The sequence below is a fragment of the Vanessa tameamea genome, chromosome 12, assembly GCF_037043105.1.
Source record: "Vanessa tameamea isolate UH-Manoa-2023 chromosome 12, ilVanTame1 primary haplotype, whole genome shotgun sequence".
NCBI classification, from domain to species: Eukaryota; Metazoa; Arthropoda; class Insecta; order Lepidoptera; family Nymphalidae; genus Vanessa; species Vanessa tameamea.
In genome coordinates this window covers 597328-620767 of record NC_087320.1, presented here as the reverse complement: position 1 = coordinate 620767, position 23440 = coordinate 597328, and the positions used below count along the sequence as shown (strand labels likewise).

The 23440-nt window shown below is 33.5% G+C and overlaps 1 protein-coding gene across 2 annotated transcripts in view; it reads left to right on the top strand.

Annotated features, from left to right (window-relative positions):
- Window positions 1-23440, top strand: part of LOC113401482 (cadherin-87A) — a 47711-nt gene that overhangs the window by 8962 nt on the left and 15309 nt on the right. For both annotated transcript variants that reach the window (XM_026641416.2, XM_026641414.2), the window contains exons 2-8: window positions 16931-16998; window positions 17864-17985; window positions 19906-19992; window positions 20322-20453; window positions 20877-21002; window positions 21950-22084; window positions 23096-23288. In XM_026641416.2, coding sequence (XP_026497201.2) covers window positions 16941-16998; window positions 17864-17985; window positions 19906-19992; window positions 20322-20453; window positions 20877-21002; window positions 21950-22084; window positions 23096-23288 — 853 coding nt within the window. In that variant the 5' untranslated portion in view covers window positions 16931-16940. The remainder of the gene's footprint in view (window positions 1-16930; window positions 16999-17863; window positions 17986-19905; window positions 19993-20321; window positions 20454-20876; window positions 21003-21949; window positions 22085-23095; window positions 23289-23440) is intronic.

Genomic DNA, 23440 nt, shown 5'->3' with positions numbered 1-23440 from the left:
ACATCACCATGAACGTCTAATTTAGCCAATAAGCTTGCGAGGCGGGTAATAATAAAAGTTATACGGTGACAGGAGAGTGGAGGTCCAATGGCGTCTCAAGGCGATTTGCGTTCGCCTAGACAATTGTAAATTTAGAATTGTTGAATTATTTTTTATAATATTAAATATATTGAATCAAACAGCTGCTACGATAAAACTCTAAGTGGACTTTTTAGACTTGCATAAATCATACGTATTACGTACTACCGCCTCAGCCATACTTAGTATTATTGTGTTCCGCTTTTAAGGATGTAAATGCAATGTAACTAGAAATAAAAGGGACCTAATATATTGGTTCCTAAGGTTGGTGGTGCATATTTCCTACAGTGCCAATGCCTATGGTTATAGTGACCACATACGTCAGGTGACCATTTGCTAATCCGCTTACATGCAAAAGTTTTTATTTAATATAGTAACTATGTTTTCAAAGGAAATGTGTGTTGGAACAATAAAAGATTAAAAAGGCTTAAGTTAAACTGCACAAGATTTAACTCGAAACCATAATAATTAATGTCAGGGATCTAAACCAAAGCCATGAATTACCTAAACAGGATTTCAAGTAGGCTAACAATAATCTATGAGATACCGCGCCATTTTGAATACGATAGATAGATAAATAAGAGGCAAAGGAAACTGTAAAGTGCCAACGTGATTTTTTATTGTCTGCGATGGAGCGTGTAATGAAAAACTTTTTGTTTTTATAAAAGCTACGGCAATGTAAACTCCGTTAAGGCAATTTTTGAATTTAGATCAATTTCGAAATGTTTTAGGGTATCGTTTATTTTGATTTTTTAATTTTAGGCTGTATGAACAAAAAAAAAACACTATTATTAAATTGCATTTTTCGATTTTCTTACTGATAGTTAAAGTAAAAATTGCTATTGGCTAGGGAAATAAAATACGAACCTGAGACCATTTTTTCTGTCTTTATTTGTAGTTAGTTAGTTAGTTGTCGCCCGCGCCTCGTGTTTTAGGGGGTTGGTCTTAAATTGTTACGCATAAAAAAGTTCAAACTTGCTTCCTACCAAATTTCATCAAATTTGGTTCAGTTGGCCGTGAAGGAGCAACAGACAGACAGACAGAAAGACCTTCTTTCGCATTTATAATATTAGAATAGATTTATTATTTTTGTTCAATAAGTTAAGTAAATTGCTATGAGGTTATCGTTTCATACCCAAGGTTTGTTATCAACACTAATTGCACATAAATATGCCTTTACATTTTTTTATTTAGCAACAGCGACAATATTGATTAGTTACTATGTTTCTGTTGTAATACGGTATACATCGACGCTTCAAAAGAGAGTTACTGACTCTGTGCAATCGAGATTGTATTTGTTCATTGAACCAATATTACGAGTATTACATTATCTCAGATAATACTGTGATGGTAGGTACCTAAAACAGCTCCGGGATGTACTTAGACTTAAGATTTAAGACCGAAGACTTAGTTACAGATATATGCAAACGAAAACAATATTCAGCGAGATGTTGTTAGAAATTCCTTCTACAGCATTAATTCCATTTAAAACGTGTTATACGACACTGACCGGACTATAATACAATACACAGTTTCACTTTCAAATGTCAAAAGGAAATAATACGAATACGGACAAAACGAATGACAATTGCACTTGACTTTCTATTTTATTTCAATGCAGATAAAGTTTACAATGCCGATCCTATGAAGTGATTCACATTCCTCAGGGTTGTCACATGGTAAACATTGCTATAATATTAAAATAACGGAAGAAAATTAACTCGAAATATGCCATAAAAATCTATCTATGAGGTTGTTATTTAATAAATAAGTAACCAACTAATATAAAAAATGGCGACACGCATTTATAGGGTTCAATCTATTACGCATTTAATATTACAATATACAATCCGTAAAAAAAACCTTTGGCACACTTGTCACCTTGGTGGTTATTGCAATAAAACACAAAAACGTCAACATTATGTTTTAATCGTCGAGGCCCTTTATATAATGGGACGAAGCAAACGCTAGCGCGATTCAGAAACCAGCCCCCTCAGTACGGCTTAACACAGATATATAAAAAGGTGCGTCCATTTGAGCGTACAAGTATAGACAGAAGATTTACTTCATCGACATGATAAAAAATATATAGTTTTGAATTGCATGCAAATATTTAATTACAAAATAATAATAATAATATAGATACTGATAATAAAATATAATCATATAACAATTGTAATTTACATTTTCACAACTACTAAATCATTATATTATATTTAAACTCAATCACTAAACATAAACAATTTAAACTTATAATAAAAATATTGTAAAATATTTTTATTATAAGGCTTTAATATTTATTTAATATATACGATAAGGCTTCATCATGAAGTGAACGCCGTCACCCTTACCGCGCGGATTATAAAAATTCACTCCAAACATTTAATATCACACCTAACGAAGTATTACTTCACAAACCTAAGACCAACGCTTAAAACTTGCAACAAGACTGAAAAAAAAACTATTATAATTCAGCGAAAATGTAACTCATTATTTCGACAGATTTTTAATGGCATAATTGCTATATTTAAAAGTATAATGGCTTCAACGCACTTGTATGTGCAATGTACGCAATTAAATCACGCAGTTGTAACTTTTTTTATTAATCGTCTTATAAATGTGTTTAATGCATTTAATAATATTTTATCATTTAAACGTTTGTTTCGTCGTTTTTAATGAATATCAATTAAACATTGAATTTAATTATACTAACATTGTAAAGAGGTAAGGTTTTAGTTAGATTTTTTTTTATTTCAAGAATGACAGAACAGATTGATAAGAAAAAAATATTTTATGGTAGGTTATATTTTCGAAAAGGATTTGTAACAAGGAAATAGATAATGTATATTTATCTAATAACGTAGAGTCATTGATTTAGGTTTATTATAAATGTAATAGTCATTGGTAGGGCTTAGTACTAGCCCTTCGGGGTAGGTACTACCCACTCAGAGTATATTTATCTCCAAGCAATACTCAGTATAGTGGTGTTCTAGTTTGTGAGCCGGTACTACAGGCTCTACTGATATAAAATCTTAGTTCTCAAATCTTGTGTTGCATTAGGGGAAACATAATAAATAAGAAATTAAATAAATTACTATGTATTTTATTTGAGAATAATAGTAACTACTGAGTTTCTTGCCGATTCTTTTTGTTAGTACCTATCCATATTTCAAACGTATGATAGTAACTTTACCGACGACCCAGAAAGTTCTCGAGTAAAGAACATTTTTGGAATATAATTTAGCAAATAACGACGATTTCTTAGCGTTTCTAATAAGTACCCACCAACCCGTATTGGAATAGCGTGTTGGAATAAGGAGATGCAGCCTGAGCCCTGTAGTGGGACATTTATAGTTACTTTTTACGTTTACTTTACTTCATAAAGGGAGAGTGTGTCCTACTATACATAACTTTTATACGTAACTGCGAATTGATTTATAAGTAATGAATATTCACGGACGTCATTGTTGTGAAATAGAATCAAATCTCGGTACGATATTGTTGAGAAATCGATTCAATTGCATTGCATTGTTCCAGCCCACCTGGTGGTTATGTGACCAGTTACGTTACGTGACTGTCGGCGTGCTGGAATTGTCTCAATAATATATCAACTGGCATGAACTGAAGGAACTAACAAGTCGATTTAGAACGATCGTAAATTGTTTGAACCTGATATGCGGCATTGACTTTATAATTATATGTCTTAAAGGATATAACCATCAAAATAACGCATCACCGTAAGTCGATTTTTAAGTAAGTCACGATCGTGTTCAGCGTTAAGTGTCGATTTGTTTCTTATTTCTTGAACAAAAAACAATCATAAGTAAAAAAAAAAAATTTACTTTAATCAATAGAATTAAACGACAATAGCGCAATGGTTTACGGGCCGCCTGGCGATTTATAAAGTCGCAAGTTCAATTCAATTTTAGGTTATTGACGTCCCCATTCCTACTTTCGTATGTTTTTGTAACAGAATTCATTCATTCTCTTCTTTAGATCGTAGCGTGATGGTATATAGCCTTCCTCGATAAATGGCCGTGTAACGCTGAAAGATTTTTTCAAATCCGACCAGAAGTTCTTGAGATTTGAAAACGCTAGCGTTCAACCACACAAACAGACAAACTCTTCTTTATAATATTCGTATAGATTTATTTGTGAAATTATATTAAATAATACTAAGAAATAAATCTGTTATGTTGGATCTTATTTATTAAAATGTTTAAGGTTTCAAAAGTCATTTGACTTCAGTTTATATATATATGTATACATCGATCCGCTTTGACCTCGAAAACCGGTGCTAATAAAAAGCTAACCTAAATGCGAACTGTATACAACCCGAACATCTAACATGACGATTCTGAAGTAGGCGTTAAAGCCTAACTTAATAATTAGAATTTCCATGAATTTTGAATGGGTACCTAATAAGGACATTCAATTGAAATTCTTGACTTTAATTCATACCCAGCGGATAAGACAAGGTAACCTGACTAAATAAGAAAGACTAAAAGTTAATTGGTTTAGTCTCGGTGAAGTGATAAGCAGATTAGACAGTATTATATACTTTCACATTTATAATATTGATCCGACTTACAATTAAAATTCCTGCACGAAAATCAACGAGCACTAACACCACGCTTTGGAACATTATATAATCTTGCATGAGAAGGTTTGGAGCATATTCCACCAAACTGCTCCAATTTGAGTTGGTGGCAGAATTTCGTTGAAATTAGGCATAATATACGGGCTTCCTCACTAATGTTTTCCTTCAACGCCGAGTGCGAGATAAACACAAATTAAGCACATGAAAATTCATTAGTGCTTGCATGAGTTTGAACCCGCAATCATCGGTTGAGATGCACGTGTTCTAACCACTGGGCCACGTCAGCTCCAATACGTGCCTTATTAACTAACAATATTTAACATAAGCTTTGAATTTAATAGTCGGCTGTAAAATGATCTGTGGGCTTTGATGTTTCCAGCTGTTCCACTTAAAGCAGTTTATTTGTGTTCGTGAAATGGATACGCATACATTATTCGGGTAAATTCATATTCGATTACGCGTATAATAGATTTAATTTGTTACAAGTTATATTTAAGAGTCAGTTATATACCGGTGGGATTAAGAGGGCACGATGTGGACTCGATGTGAACTGCTGCCTGAAGAGTCGAATGATAAAAAATATTTAGCAAATTTAATTTCCTATCGTTTTGGAATATTTTTGTAGGCAAGTGCTGCTTTTGTTGATCAAGTCCCGCATATTATTTTCTAGTTTTCCGAGTTGGCAGCCCTAGTATCAGACCAATCATCACCACTAAATAACACTACTTTGTATTAACAATTTGAGGCAAACTCTAAAAAAAGTAATTATGTTTGTCTGTTTGTTTGTATGTTACTCTTACACGACCAGGCTACAGAACCGGTGCAATGCTGATACTAACTATATACAGAATGTCTCTAAAATTATCGGCGTTTCTCTACTATATTGTGCATGTATACATATAAACCTTCCTCTTGAATCAATCTATCTGTAAAAAAAACGCATCAAAATCCGTTGTGTAATTTTAAAGATCTAAGCATACACAGGGACAGACAGCGGTAAGCGACTTTGTTTTATACTATATAATGATTTAAATCTACGCACTTTTGTATCTTCATCATAAAGCTACCCCTGGTTTTCAATTTGGATTCTACCGAGAGAAACAGAAAACTTGTATCACGTTTTCTTCAGTCATATGCATGCAATAGTTTTTTATTAGTTGATATCCTAAGAAATGATGACGCCAGTCCAGCCTTAGTAGCTCAACGGTAAACGTTGTCTAGCGATGTGAAAGTCACAGATTCGACCCTGACCTATGGTCGTAGACGCATTTATGCTTTGAGGGCTCAACTTATTAATAATCCTAATTATAATTAGATATTATGTAGAAATTCCCTTAAGTATAACCTGATTTTATAGTTATGTTTGGTCGCAAATTACAATTTCGAATTTCAGTTCAACGTTTATTATATGTAACCTTTGAGTAGAACGTATCTTCTCTTTTCTTTAACAGAAGTTAAGTTAGACTCTCTTTGAAAAAAATAAAACTTAATGTTTGCAATGAATGTTTAATGTTACTTTGGTATAGCTGAGCTGAGCAAACAGAACAAGGAATTAATTATACGCTTATTCTTTCGACATATTATAATATATATATATATCTAAGAATACATAATATATCAGTAAAATTGGACATAATGGACACAATTAGATCAAGTATAATTTGATTAAGTAGTGTAACTAAACTCAATGTATAATAAATACTCGTTTGATAAATTTTTGCTATATTCAATAAATATCGAAAAAAAAAGCAAAAAAAATCTTTATATTCTATGTCGCGCACATCTTATCTGTAGTTATATACTATGTATGTATATCAAGTATTGCTCAAGCTAACATAAGTCAGCGAACGGGTTACCCGTTTCACAGCATTGTAAGCATAACTGACGCGCTGTTCTAGTGAGCAATTTGTGTGGTTAGGAACGAAGTTCGTTGCGCTTACTTATTCAATATAACGAACCGACTTGACATGCAAATGGGACACCTGATGGTAAGTGGTAACCAACCACATAGACAGTGATGGTTTGGAAGGAGAAAAGAAGAAGAAAAGGGAATTGTGTGGGGTTTCCTGGACGGTTTTGCCCAAAGCCATCACCAAGTGAAGTCCTTTTCTTTTTTTGAGGAACTAACATGTTATGTTCCTCATGCCTGCAGTTGAATTATCTCTGTAGTGAAATCAGCCCTTAGCCTTTAAACTGGAACACGTCAATACAAAGTATTGCTGTTTTGTCGGTCAAATATGTGATGGTACTGACAGATAAAATAGGTAGTTGGTAACTTTACGATTGAAAAGTGCGTGTTAAAACTTACTTGATTAAAGTATATTTTTGATATGACCTGATCACCTTGATATACGAATGAAAATATTTAGTTCTAGTTATCTGACGTCACACAGGTTTTTTGGGCCTTGTTCCATATTATTCTTTAAAAAAAATATATAGAAACGAATTTTATGATACAATAATAACAAGCCTAATGGTACTGGAAGGTGCGTTACTATGTTAAGTCAGGATATTTTATTTACTTCAATTAGTGAAATTTGTCAGCTGGCTAGCGCATATAAAGCTCAACCAAGTATTGCGGTTTCAAACCAGGGCAAACAGCATTACATCGAGGTTAGAGCTGGATGTGACTTGTATTTAATTCACTTGTATACTTTTTTCTCCATATTGATAAAGTCAGTACAATATAAAACTTTTTGCAATTTTGCAACAGTACTATTAAATAGATAATATAACATATTACCCAGAACAATGAAAAAAATAAAGTGTCTGTATAATTTCTTGCGTGAAATCTCGCAACATTTGTCTCGTTGATCTGTTGCGCAATACGATCTCGCACGGAGGCAAATTTTTACGCTGTTTGAACACGTTTTACGTGTAAATTGAGATCTCTGTATAATAATTAGACGTGATGGTGATTTTATAAATATTATCTTAATTAATAAGTTAATTTAGATTATGAATTGAGATAAAAGTGATTAAAAACACATTTTTTTGCTATCCATACTGATGTTGTATGGATAGCAAAATACTTGATCTTTCCGCTAGTTAGAAATATGAAAAAAAAAATCTCCTGTACTAAAATTGCAATAATTCTTAATTTCTCCTGGCATACGACAGTCTATGACGACCAGTGGTGTGGTGTGGTAACGTTATTACATCGCGCTGAGTGATCAGTAGTGGTAGCCAATATGTTGCGTCACATTACTTTTTAAAAATCAAAATCAAAATATACTTTATTCAATTAGGCTTTTACAAACACTTTTGAATCGTCATTTATAGAATCGCAATTCTCGGGGCTAAAAAAGAACCAGCCCTCCTGTCACAAGCGAAGGCAATAAGGCGAGGTGTTATATCATATAAGTATATGATAGTCGATTATTCAGTAATCAACATCTAATATCTATGTGTGTGTCGCAAGAAACGTAATCGATACAACTGTGCACTCCGAAGCACGTAGGATTGAAAGAAATCTATATCTATATTAAAAAAGTTGTATGATTGAACGCGCTTATCTTAGAAAATACCTAATTTGACTATTGAACAAATAAAATCGTGTCTTGAGAGGCGTTACCGATGCTTACGGAGAAAAATGATCCAGGTTTTTTTTACACAACGTCACATCCCGCACTAGTTTATTGGGCGACGGAGAGTTCCATGGTGATTTTATTACCAATATAATCTGCGAAAAAACTATTGTGAACTCAGGCAACTAAGGCAATAGTATAAAAATCAGACGTTACTTTGCATAATACTAACATATACCGAGTAACAAAGATTAAATATAATTCAAATAGCTTTATTTGACTCAGACTCAGATATACATTTCACGTATATCTGAGTCTGTCTGAGCCAATATCTGTGTACTTTGCACAAGTATTATCTATGCACCTACTAAAAGCAGTTTTTTGAAAATTTAAATGGTTTGTTTGGCATGGAAGATAGTATAGAAATTGGTCATTTTGAAAATTAATAAATATGAAAGTTGGTGTTAAGTATTTTATTAATATTTACCTTAAGAAAATAGAATAACTGACAATTAGTTTTATGAACCTTGTGTTACACTTTGTAGTTAGAAACGTGAACGATTTACGGTTTTTTGCCTTTTTCATATGAAGAAAGGAATTAAAATAGAGGAATGAACTTTAAATTGACCAACATATGTGAAAAGTCAAATGGTTATTCAAATGTTAATGATGAATCCTGTCGAGCATGATAGGGAAGTTGAATAAAGAATTTCTATCCCTCTTCAAAATCAGGCGTGAGATAGAGATGGAATCATCGTCTTCGAGGTATTGACTAGGGCTGCCGATCCCTAAAGTACAAACGAACGTATTATCCCGAATATCCCGAATAATAATTCGGGAATACATTTTAGACAATTTCGTATGGAAATACGTTTTTGCATAACAGGATAAAACTTTAAAATTATTCAGCAATGCCTCACCTATTCTCTAAGTGCTGCAATTGTTTTGTGCTCAGTTTAATATATTGACAAAAAATCTGAAACTTCCGAAAATGCCAAACATTTTTTGCTGAATACGTTAGACCTGACAAACTGCTTTATCGTTTAAATATGTGTATTGCCATATGTTACGTTAACAGAGGCTTGTATGTGGGACTCCTGATCCGAGTGCCATTATGCTTCATTCCAACCATAACAGGAATAAATCCAAATAAACAAAATTTGTCAGCAAATTGACGCGATATCATTGGTCGAGAGCTCGATTAATCTATGATATTTACTATGGATTTGCGAAAAAATGAGCGTTTTGAACGTCGACGAAACTGTTATCGGAATTTTGGAAGTAAAATTAAAGTGGAAATAAGTAGTTAAGTGTAATAGTGTTGTATTATAAATAAAGATATATTAATCATAAACTCTTAGTAGTGCACAAAATAACTGAGTTATTAGCAAATCGCATGATAACAAAACGTAAATCTAACATTTGATTATCTTTTTTCCTACTTCCGTTGGAATAGGCTAAACGCACTAGTATCGCTTACGCATGCGCCGAAAAGACACGACAACTCTGAATACACGACTGATAAATAATGAATTTATCGTCGTGCCATTATGGATATCATCTAAATATAATTTAGTCGAACAAGAGGGAATCAAACATAATTAAGGTCAGGTATTTGATTTTGTAAAAATGTATATATTTCGGTAGCACTGCTTCGACAGTTGACACACACTAAAACACCTTACAACGTGTTCACACTGCCGCTGATTCGACTTTAATTATTATCGTTTTACAATAAATTGATGGTATTATATAATATAATTGGTAAATTTATACTATAATGATAAATATGTAATAAGACAATTTTTATGGAATTGAATTTATTTAACACCAGATAAAGAGACCGAATACTTAAAATAATCTAAATATTCCTAAATAGTTTTGAAATTGTATGAAGAATGTTTTACTTGATAAAAAAATTGTATGATCAAATTAGACTCATTATTTAAGATATATTGAAGTACGGGCAAAAGCCGAAAAGTTGTGGAATCTGAAAAAAAAAAACAATGTATCCAATTACATATTTACGGAGGAAATAACATAACAATAGTACTACCTAACTGGATTATTTTACAGTTGCGAATAATATAAATTTCGGTAAAAGACCAAATCCTGATGTAATGTTTAGATCCGCCGTTGAGATAATGTTCTTAGCAGGCAGCGGTCGAATGGACGATGTAAATTTTTAAGTGGTAAATAATATCATTAAAAAGTATATTATTTATATGTTCATTTAATTTTAAATAAGAAACAATATGTTATTTTAAATTCGCTTTATGTCATTTGTTTATTTTAAAAGTGTATCACTCGCGTCCAACACGGTCACAGTATAACGTGAACACGATCAGACTTAACCGGATCGAGATCCGAGCGAGAAAACTGTGATCAAGATGATAGTGTGAATCGACCCTAATGGTCGGTACAAGACGCATGAGGTCATTTGCGCGTAACTGTACGATAATGTCGATTGTAACGGTCGTTGTGACGGGGTCAGGTATAGTTGAGCATTGGGCCTGACAATGTCGTCATTATGTACTTACGTTTCAAGATGTTCGCACGGCTATTTACTTCATAAGGATGATATGATGAATACCGAGATAGAATATTTTTTCTAACGCCATATATGTCTTTAATATACTGATATTAAAAAGAGGTAAAATTTGTTTGTTTGTATGTAGAGGGTATCTCTGGAACTGATATGCAATTTTAATTTTTCTGGAAAATCTACGTTATTCCTGAGTGCTAAAGAGTATAAATTATATTTATGAAATTAAATTGCACGCTTGCAAAGCCGGGCCGGATCGCTAGTGTTAAATATGAAAGTTTAAATGTTATGATAAGTTATTATTAAAATTGCGACACAGTCGCGTGTTGACATATCAACAGAAGAGCACACCGATGCGCTTGCGCGTCGTGTGTCGTGTAAAATAACGAAGACCTTAGTAAAGTTAATAAACCTGACTCGCTTAAATATCAGAACAAATGTTAAATTAACGTAACTATAATTCTGACTCTTCATATGTGCAAGACAACATAATATACGGAGCCGAGATGAGCCCAGTGGTTAGAACGCGTGCATCTTAACCGATGATTTTAGATTCAAACCCAGGTAAGCACCACTGAATTTTCATGTTCTTAATTTGTGGTTATAATTTATCTCGTGCTCGGCGGTGAAGGAAAACATCCTGAAAAAACCTGCATGTGTCTAAATTTTAACGAATTTCTGCCACATGACTCGTGGCACACATTGTGTATTCCACCAACCCGCATCGGAGCAGCGTGGTGGAATATGCTCCATATCTTCTCCTCAAAGGGAGAGGAGGCATTAGCCCAGCAGTGGGAAATTTACAGGCTGTTCATGTTTAATGTAATGTAACATAATATATCCAAGTACCTACCGCGTTCTGCCGTTTCTTCGACGTATTATAAACTTTATTCAAGTAGGCTCTTACACACAGTCACTCTTCTAAATCGTCATTTTACAAGATAAATTAAAGGTAAAACTAACATCGGTTCGGTATCTAGAATTTACCAAAGAATTGTCAGGTTTTCAGAATGTAATACAATCTCAACTATATACTAACTATATACAAAAAATAGGTAATATATTTTTCTTTCTATCTTACATGCTTACTTACAATATGTCTCTGTTATAAAATGTTATATAATAAATAATATAAAAGAATAATAATGATCATAACTGATTAGATAAACACATGGCCATCTTGGAAATAAAATTCAGTCATTGTTCAAATATTTCGAAACACAATATAGACGAAAATTTATTTTCAAACAATGGTTCAAATCTGTTATTTAAATCTATAACAAATAGACTAATTGTGTGACTAAATTCAGGGTAACCGACAATCCGTTAACAATATCTAAATATTCCCAAGCATCTAGCGTAACTCACAGCATTCATCGCGAGTTTTAAAGATTGCCATGCGAATTAATTGCGCAACGTGTTACATATCTGATTCTTAAGCGTGTTTTTTAAATTCCCAGAATTAAAATATTTCCAATAAATATAGCGACTTCAAAAGCAAGTTGGAGTTAAGCAACAGTAAAACATTTAATACTATATGAAAAAAAAATTAGATTATCTCTACATAGTATAAAACACAGTCGTTTCAGGCTGTCTTTACGCTTAGATCTTTGACGCCTATAACATTAATGTGTACATCAAACAGTGCTTCAAAAGGAATGTATATATGTAAAATGTATTCTTATAATAGTCGAGAAATTCCAAGAATTACAACTATGTTTTGTGGCTTTTGAAATGTGACGCTTGAAATTTGATGTCCTTGATCCCCAAGTCCTGGATTCAAACTCCAGCAGAGGTATTCGGTAATAAGAAACTCGGAACTAACCGAATAAAACAAGCGTGAAATTATAGGATGTGATATGCCATATTGACTACAATAACAATCAACTTTATAGGATACACGTGTCAACGTAAGTCGGTTGTCACGATAGAGGTACGAAGTGAATTCTTCACTTAATCCCACTGCAGGTCTGACTAATAAAATGTATGTGGCTATTACTGTCGAAAATTTGTTACTGAATTTTAATCTGCTTAATAATTCGTCATAGATAAACATAGTGAGGATCCCTGCAATCATTCGTTCCTCGTGTCCTTAGTAAGTCTGTCACGTGTGTTCTACCCTAAGTGACGCATCGCAATGGAATGAGATCCTTATTTTATGAATTAGTCTTTATTGGGCACGATCCCTACTAATATTATAAATAAGAAAGTTACCATCTGTTACTCTTTAAGCTTAAACTGCTGAACCGAATTAGATGAGATTGGGTATGAAGACAGTTTAAGCCCCGGGGACAAAGGTTAGTGAGAAAAGGTGGTAAATGTTTGTATGGGGAATCCAACATTTCGTAAATAAGGAATATAAAACTCATTATAATTTTACTTTTTGTTATCCTTAAATAAAGTTTGTGTATTTTTTTCTAATGTGGTTAATGTACTATAAAGTCTTATAAATTTCGCGAGGGTTAAGTGCTTTTTGCTAAGGAAACAGATAAAATATCAACTAGAGTGGTCTAATCCAGTCAAACTGTATTTATGTTTACGATAGGACAAAAATCAGGTATAGTGAAAATCCTTTTCAAGAAGCATAGGTATATATATTTATATCATTTATAAAATAGCTAGGCGGACTGGGAAATTGGCCAGCAGACGGTAATGGTCTCCACCACCCATAGACAATAGCGATTTAAGAAATATTAACAATTCCTTACATAGCCTTGAAACCGGAATACAATAATACTTAGTATTACTGTTTGGCAGTTAATTTTATATATACGTATTGTCATTCCTTAGACGATGTTCTAGGAATAATAGTGAAATATAAAACTCATTATGCTAATCTTGACATTTAGCACATTGTTCGCGCTCCGTGCAGCGGCCGATGTTTGTCGTGGGATTTTGTTTGAGCTATTGGTGTCAATTACCGTTATAATTGCCATTTTGTTGGGTTGTGCAAAAATTCCACGTCGATGAAGTCGACACACGCGACTGACTGTGGCGTAACTGTATGTCTTTTCCAATATTTTAAATCATTTTAATTAAATAATGACCGAATTCTAATTCATATTCCGTTTAACGCTAATTGCCGCACTGGACTTCCTATTGGTTAGGTTCATATAAGATAATTTCGTCTAATGATTTTGTTATAAAATATAATTATGTTCTGGATTTCCTTCTTGGCTTTAGTAGTTTTATCTGTGCATTGATTGTCATTTAAGACCAACGATTTATTAATGTAGTTTTGCAACGATTAATTATAGAAATTATATAAGGTTAAATAGTATTAATATATTATTAAATATTATTTTTATGAAATCAAATATTTATGTCGTGATATAAACGAGGCATGAATAAATAATGAGTTTGGGTGCAGTTATCATTTGGGTAATATCATTACAATATAGCTTTTAAGAATAATGTATGTAAATACGATAATTCCAAAAAAAAATTGTATCGGTACATTCGTTCCGGAGATCACACACACAAACAAACAACATTTTACCACTTCATAATATTGGTGTACAATATATTATCATCAACTTAAACCGATACACATTGACTGTGACGATTTTTTAACTAAAACATTTTTTTGGAATAGCATGATGCGGGCGTCCGGCCGTCCAATCGCTTCCATTTCCTTTCCAAGGGAGTATTAACGCTGCCATTCCAAACTACTACAGATAATTCTTGAGTTATAGTATATGGTACAAACACAATCTTTATTCGCTCTCTGATAAATAAAATAATAAATAAATAAATATTGGACAACATCACATACATTACTCTGATCCCAATGTAAGTAGCTAAAGCACTTGTGTTATGGAAAATCATACGTAACAACGGCACCATAAACAACCAGACCCAAGACAACATAGAAAACTTATAAACTTTTTCTAAATCGACTCGGCCAGGAATCGAACCCGGGACCTCACAAAACCGGTGTACACACTACTCGATCACGGAGGTCGTGCTGATAACATTAATATTTGGGATATATGACAATCCACCACAATCGGAGAGAAATCTAGCGCTGGACTAACTTTTCTCAAGATGTATTAACAAAAAAAAAAACAATGACCATTCAAACCCGGGACTTTGTGCAGCTCTATGAGCTAGATTAACGAGGACGTTAATAAGCTATTATTTCATTAATAGGCCACTGTGAATATGATTAATTAATGTTGTACTAGTTGGAGTTCTACTGAGCGGCCTTGCACCAATTGACCTTTGCAGTTGGAAGTCGGGTCTATTGTTTGATTATTTAGTTAATTAGTCGAGATTCTATGAGCACGGAATTGTGATTTGTGTTTGCTTTGGTTTGCGACTTTACTAGTCCTAAGTTGTAGGTCTTACGAGCCACAGATAATTTACATCAGGATAAAGAAGAATATAGATTTTTCCTGTCCATATTTAGTACGACCCTCTTATGCTGGCAAACAGCAATACTTTACAATATTGTGTTTTGATTTAAATTATTAAACCAGTGTTATTATAGTCTATTCTAACCACAAGAGGACAAAAGCAAAGTGAACAACATTTGACATCGTATTGACGCGATGCCATTGGCCAAGAGCTTGAATAACCTATGATGTTTATAAAGAATGGCAATTTGAACGTCGACGAAGCTGTTTTTGTAATTTGGAAGTAAAATTAAAGTAGATAAAAGCCGTTAGAAGTTCAATATAACTGATCTATGGTTTGTTTATCTTTATTCTCTGTACGATTGAAAAAGATTATAGAGGCATAAGAGACAACATTACTATCGAGAAGAAACGCAAGGATTTCAGTATTTGCTCTTTTTCCAACGCACGTTTATATGTAAATCCATTTACATGGACGTGTTAATAAACAAACGTAACAATAGAAATACTTTCTACTTCAAGTAAAACATATTTATTTGATTCCCGTGCGTTAACTACGTGTATGTTAGTTTTCTCAGCCTCTTTGTTTATTACGCAACTGATGTCCACTTTTATTTACTAAAGACTTCGCAATTTATCGATGTAAGAGCGACTGAGACAGCACGATGTATTTTCCAATATATGAAAGAGAAAAACCATTCCTATATCTTCCTTGTTCATACAGGAAGTATACGACTCATATAAAAACGTTAAAGTTTGCATTAAATGTGTGAAGCATCGCAACCAAAGATAATAATGATTTTTCAATGATCACCGAAAGGCTGTTGACGTAACTGAGCGTACTCTTTTAGGAGTAGTTATACTTTAATTTCGTGTCTGCTGTCCTCCTAAAGAGAAGTCGAACCTTCTCAACATAATTAATATATTCTGAGCCATCCCGTTCCTTGAATTACATAATACTGTGTAAAAACTATTAAACTAAAGTTACACGTTAAGTTCATTCAAACAACTAAACAGTTTCGTTTCATAGAGTTCAGATATTTTACAACCGATTTCAGCCCAGTCCAGTTTTCCAATGCGCTGCCAAACTGATATTGTAATTATTGTATATTATATGTTGATGCCTTTAGCTATCTTTCGTTGTCATTTTTTTATGATATATGTAGTTGGTCACTATTGCCCATGGCGTTGTTAGAATTATTAACCATTTCTCCACAAAGGCCCCACCAACCTCGGGAACTAAGATGTTATGCCCCTTGCATATGTAGTTACACTGGCTCACCCTTCAAACCGGAACACAACAATACTAAATATTGCTCTTTGGCGGTAGAATATCTGATGGTATGGATGGTGTTACCTAACCAGACGAGCTTGCACAAAGTAGTTGCATAGTCTGACAGTTACTTGTAAACGTTTAGGATTAAACACTGATTTCTCTTTCTGTCACCATTGATTTGACATTCGGAAGAAGGAGACAGAACATAGTTTAACTAATCACTCAACAATATTTGTTTGAAAAGACGTTAAATGCATAGTCTATTGGATAGCATACCGAGTCCAGGGAGTGCATGCAATTTTTCACAGTGTTAAAATTATTTTATACATTAATATCAAATATTAAAACAGACGAATTCATATTTTATCATATATATTTATATTATTAAATTTTGTTAAAATATGTGAACTAGACGTAAAATATATATTTACTTTTCTTATCTACGTACCCTTAAGTACATTGTAAGATACATACAGATGATTTCCGAGTAACTATAATAGCTTTTTTATCTTTTAAAGGATGATAAAACTGTTATTTCTGTTTCAGAAGTCTCAATATGGCGTCGAGATGGCCTGCTGCGGTGGTCTGCGTTGCAGCTGTGTTCTTCCACGTTGGTGAGATGACTAATTTTAATATTATTGAATATTAAATGAAATATGTATTAATAAATATCTATATTCACTTTACGTGTGTTTGTTGTTTAATATTTACATAACAATAATTTACGTTTATGGGATACTGTACTATTACAATGCAAATCAGTTGGAGAGATCGCTGCTATCCCATAGTTAGAATCTTTTATTTAACATTCTGTATAAACTAAAAGCATGTTACTTAGAACAAAGATATAACTGTTATTTCATTAACACAATTAACTGAGATGAATCAGTATTTTATTAAATGGCCTAAAAACCTTGATCTAACTGACGAACTGTCGGATTTAAATTTAGAAACGATCTTTGTAATAAATATCTTTTCAATTATTATTAAAAAAGCTATTGAATCAATTTATACTACATACTTAAGAATATAGTTTTATTTTTTTACTAATTTTTACTGAACAAGTAACCCAGTCATTATTTAATAAAAAAAATTCAAATTTAGCTTAAGTAGTACTATCTACGCTGTCTGTATGTCCGTGTAAGCATTGTTTAATATTATAATCTAGCTTTATTTTTGTATTATAACACAGAAAAAAGTTTTTACTGATCATAGTTAGTTATGTGTGCCAAATTAAGAAATAAAAAATATCGAAAAATCGAAATAAACTTTGTTCAAGTACGCTCTTAAGAACACTCATTCTAAGCACTAATCCAGAAGTGTTTTCATTAATAAAAACTTGGTGAACTCTCTGACTTAGAAAAATGCAATAAGATTGAGGTTTCCCCATGACCGTAATGTTTTCGTTTATGTAAACGTATCTCGTGATTTATATTGCGGAAACCAACAGATTGCCAACCAACGTTGACTTTTTTACAGGCTTCACGAACAAGCTGCCTGTTTTCCTTCAAGACATGGACAATTTAGCATTGTACGAAAGTACGGCGGTAGGAGATACTGTATACACACTGCAAGGAACGACCGATCCAGAGGGTTTACCTGTAAGTACCTGTGTATTTAAGACTTGGTGGTAGGGCTCTGTTGAAGCCCGTCTGGGTAGGTTAAACAACAGTACTCAGTACTGTTGTGTTCCGGTTTGAAGGGTGAGTGAGGCAGTGAAATTACAGTCACAAGGGACATAACATCTTAGTACCAAGGTTGGTGGCGCATCAGCGATGAAAGGAATGGTTAATATTATTTTTCAATTCAATTCTTACAGCGCCATTGTCTGTGGGCGATGGTGACCACTGACATCATCGGGTTAGCATAAAAAAAAAAGTCTGTTTTGTATTTTTGATTTTAAAAAAAGATCCCCTTGCTGCGTGAAGGAAAATATCGTAAGCAAATCTGTCGATTGAAATGCTGCAATTGTATCAGTATTAGCTAATTTAATGTGAGTTTTATGCGCAAATTGTAAAATTAAATCTAAATATACTTTATTCAAGTGGACTCTTACGAGCACTTGAGTCGTATCGACCGTACTCCGCGGCACAGAATCCCAGTCTATCAATACGAAGACGCAATGTAAATAAAAAAAAAGATAATTATAATCAAATTTAAGAATAAAAATAATATAGGATTCAATTGTACACGTAGACTATGTAATTAAAATTTTAATTCGCAATTAAAGAATCTTACAAAGTTTCACGTACACAAAAGTCTATTGAGATACAATTATTAATAAGATTATAATAGTTATAAAATTTCAAGATTAAACTAAACACAAAACAACCACCGGTACAGAATGTAGAATTACTATAAAGAAATCTGTAACTAGTCTTTTATACAATTAAATTTTATAGGATCCTACATGAACATAAACGACTACTGATTTCAAGCTTTTTTATCATCAATATATTTTCATGTGAAGAATATACCTATGTTGTATTTTTATGGTTTTAAATATAACTTTGAAGGGTGGATTTAAAAATAATTACGAGAGTTCATCATAGAAACGAAGGTTTAGGTTATGGGTTAAGGGTTAAAAGAGAGTCTACTACTATTATGCCTTCAAAATTGAATTAAGCCTGTAATCTCGACCGTACCGGTCAATCTCCATCGTGTCTTCTCCATCGCCAGTGACATTGGCGAAATAACCTGTGCCCAAAAGCCAGAATAAAAAAAAATCATAGAAACGACCACATTGCCCTGAATAGGATAAACTTATTAATGAGTGTATCTTCTCGTGTTTATTTATTCATAAAAATAATCAATCTTGTTATGTAATACACAAATATTATTGATGCATTGCAAAAATATCCCAAATGGAACTCGGCTTTATAATTGTAAATATCCAGTTTTTTTATATAAACTTTTAATGAACTACACTTATTTATTTGTGTATAATGAGCGAGTTGTACTCACGAATTTAACTGAAGTGCACTCACCTCAATTTTAGTAACAATATTCTGTATTACTACAGATGTTAGTTTTTATTCGTATTTCAGCGCAGATAAAACAAAGACTTGTAATTGAATGTAGAACGAAAACAATTTCTTTTTTATCATATCGGTAGGCAGACGAGCAAATAGGCCACCTGATGGTAAGTGGTCACCACTGCCCATAGACAATGGCGTTGTAAGAAATATTAACCATTCCTTGCATCACCAATGCGCCACCAACCTTGGGAACTAAGATGTTACGTCCCTTGTGCCTGTAGTTACACTGGCTCACTCACCCTTCAAACTGGAACATATATACATATTTTAATATGTCAATTATGCCAATGGAGTACTGTCAACAGTGTACGCTTAGAACTCACATTGCAACTGCGAATATTCATTTATGTAATGTTAAATTGACTTTCTACCTAATATCCGGTGTTATGTATTTCCTAGGCCTAGTGTTAGGAGAGATTTTCTTTGCTATAATGTCGTATTGTGTTATAATTTTATAACTAAATGTGTTATTATTTGTTTCAGATTAAATATGGACTCGTTGGGACCGACAAATTTTCCGTCAACTCCTCGACTGGCGAAGTCACACTGATACTTCCTTTAGACAGAGAGGTAATTGTTTGTAATTGTATGTGGTTTATGTCTGGGTTTCCGCTGATGTGGTACAATAATGCGATCGAGACATCCCTAATGAGTGTTTTGGTACAACAGCCGTTGAGATGTGGTGTGATGAAAAGTGATGCCAAAATCTTTGGTCTAAATTCAAAACGCAATTTAACAAAATATTGTGATTGGAAAAAGAAAAATATTCCTATTTATAAAAATTGTTCATAAAAATATTAATTTAAATTTAATGAAACTTTGCTTTATTGATTTTATCAGTCATTTTGTCCACATTATTTATCATTAAATTATAAACTTTTCTATCTTTTATCATTCAGAAAGAAGATACGATAAAGTTCCTGGTGTCTATTGAAAACGAGGATCCTGATACGAAAAATACATTGTACCAATCCCAGCCAGTCACTGTCATTGTATTGGATGAAAATGATAACCCACCAACTTTCAAAAATGTAAGTACAGTGAATTTTGATTAAGCGACCGTTAAGTGACGTCATGTCACGTCACGTCACACAAACTGATCGACGCAGAAAACCAACAGGTTATTTCCGGTTTTATTCACGTTTATTTGGTAATCGAATTCCGACAAAACATTTTTGTTTCACGAAATTAAAACTTTAACGCAGTCATCCGTCAAAACGTGACAAAATCATATTATTTACAAGAGGATAATTGTACTTGCATTAGACAGGGCCAAGGAATGATTAAAAGTTTCTGTTTGTTTGACCGCGCCAAGTGGTGCATAAAATAGAGAATTATATAAATAAACCGAACGATAAATTGGCCTTGTCACGAACGCCATTAACCACGCTACCAAAACTATGATTTATTTTTAACGTTTATTTGACCCAATTTTAATCAAGATCTGCTTTTAGAGTCCTTACGAAGTAGATGTACCAGAAGACGAAGAGATTGGAAAAACGATTTTACGAAACATTGAGGTTGAAGATATCGATTCCGTTGGTGATAGCTTGGAAGTTGGTTGCGTTCCTAATAAACAGGTTTGTTTTAAAATCATCTTCTCGCTAAACACTCTTATTTTATCTACATATATTCAGATAGTTCCAGTTTGGAAAGCGAGTGAGGCAATAACTACAGGCCAAAGCGACATAACATCTTATTTATAAAAGTTTGTTGCGCATTGGTGATATGAGGATTGATGAATGTTTGTTAAAGTACCAACGTACCAACAGTGGCGACCACTTGCTATTAGGTGTCCCATTTGCCAAGCAACACATAACAGACTTACTTGTGCTCAGCTGTGGGAAATACGTAAGGAAGGATGCTGCTATACGTATATTGAACAAAAGGCTTTGGAACAGCGTGGTAGAATACATACCTACCCAAGAGGGCCTTTACCAAAGTAGTTTGACATTAATTTTCTACTACGTTACGTTATTTTTGTTATTTGTTCTACGACTTTTTTTAATTAAGGAAACGTTTGAAAACTTTCTTTCAATACTCTTTTATGATTTTGAGTTTTAATCACGAAGTTCTATAAATATTAGACCTCCGTTTGACGACCTCCGTGGTCGGGTAGTGTGTACACCGGTTTTCATGGGTACGCCACTCTGAGGTCTCGGGTTCGATTCCCGGCCGAGCCGATGTAGAAAAAGTTCATTAGTTTTCTATGTTGTCTTGGGTCTGGGTGTTTGTGGTACCGTCGTTACTTCTGATTTTCCATAACACAAGTGCTTTAGCTACTTACATTGGAATCAGAGTAATGTATGTGATGTTGTCCAATATTTAATATTTAATTTAATATTTAATATTAGAATATTTATAGAGCTATCATTGGTATTAAAAGCAGATGGGACATCTAATTTTATTCAACAGTGTAACATGACGATTCAAAAGTACTTTTATACTATATGCTATTTTGTACTATATGCCTTCTTGAATAAAGAATATTTTGATTTTGATTCGTTAAGTGCTGACGTATTTTTAGTGGCCCGAAGTATGTGACTACTTCGAAGTTGTGAGTCTCCATTCAACCGCCAACCAGTACAATGGCGCCTTGGTCCTCAAGAAGAAGTTGGACTACAACGATAAACAGTTTTATCAGTTCCAGATATATGCCACGGTTTGTTTTTGAGCTTTTACCGCTAACATATTATATTTATTTAAGTAGCAGTTTAGACAATAGAACACCATATGTTTTAAATCCTCAAACGTTGTGTACGTTAAGTTAAATGACTTGAAATATCAGTAACTTCGAGAAGAATCGGATTCTTGTACCGACAACATTTCAGTTATATTTTATAATTATGATGTAGAGGTTTTTTGTTTTATTTAATTCGAATTTAGAGATGACCCAACTGTTAGAACGCATTCATCTTAACCGATGATTGTGGGTTGAAACCCAGGCACACACACAAGCACCACAGATTATTCACGTGCTTATAATTTGTCTCTATGTGGTGAAGGAATACATCGCGAGAAAACCCGCATGCGTCTAATTCCAAATAAATTCTGACAAATCTGTATCCACCACCCCCAATGGAGCATCGTGTTGGAATAAGCTCCTATTCTTCTCCTCAAAGGGAGAAAGGTAGTAACACTAGCAGTGGAACATTTACAGGCTGTTTATTTGCTTTACATACTTAATTTCAATCTTTATTGCTTTTTATACACCTGACGACCGATAACGTACTAGCACTAGATGACATGCCTTGAATTGAATATTACGAACATCACGAACATCAGGAACAGAACATCACGGAACAGAACATCACGGAACTTAATATTTTATTATTATAATAGATGATTGACGTGTAAAATTCTTCTTCACGCTTTCCTGCAATCTGTGGAAGTGATTTCGTGATAAGGGACGGAATTGCGTAACAGGAAGTCAGGAAATCGCGTACTATTTGATTTAACCAATAAGCGCGCGCTGTAGAGTAGGCCGTCATATGTATCAACTAACTTTCAGAGAGGGTATATTGTTAATGTTGTGTTATTGTGTTGTGCTTATTACCATTAGGTGATATGTCACATGTTACTCATCACGTGTAACTACTGCAAGTCTCGTTTTTTTTTTTAATTGTTATAGTATGACAGCTCCTCAGGTTAAATGAATTATAAATATTTTCAGGATGGTAGTCTCCAATCGACGGCGCATGTTGAAGTGAAGGTGGTAGACGTCCAGAACAGTCCGCCCGTATTTAGTGGGTCCCTCAGTGGGGCCTTAGCTGAGGATGCACCTGTGGGTACGGTGGCCCTGATCATTAAAGCCAGAGATGCCGATAGAGCTCAACCGAGGGACGTCAAGCTGGAACTCATAACAAGTACGTTAAATCAAACAATCGTTTTTTAGAATATTTTATAAATTTTTATCTTTAAAATGAACATATTTTGAGCCACAAGTGACATCACTATGTGTTTTTCATAAAAAATAAAAAGTTCATATTAGACCAATACACAAAACACTTGGAAAATA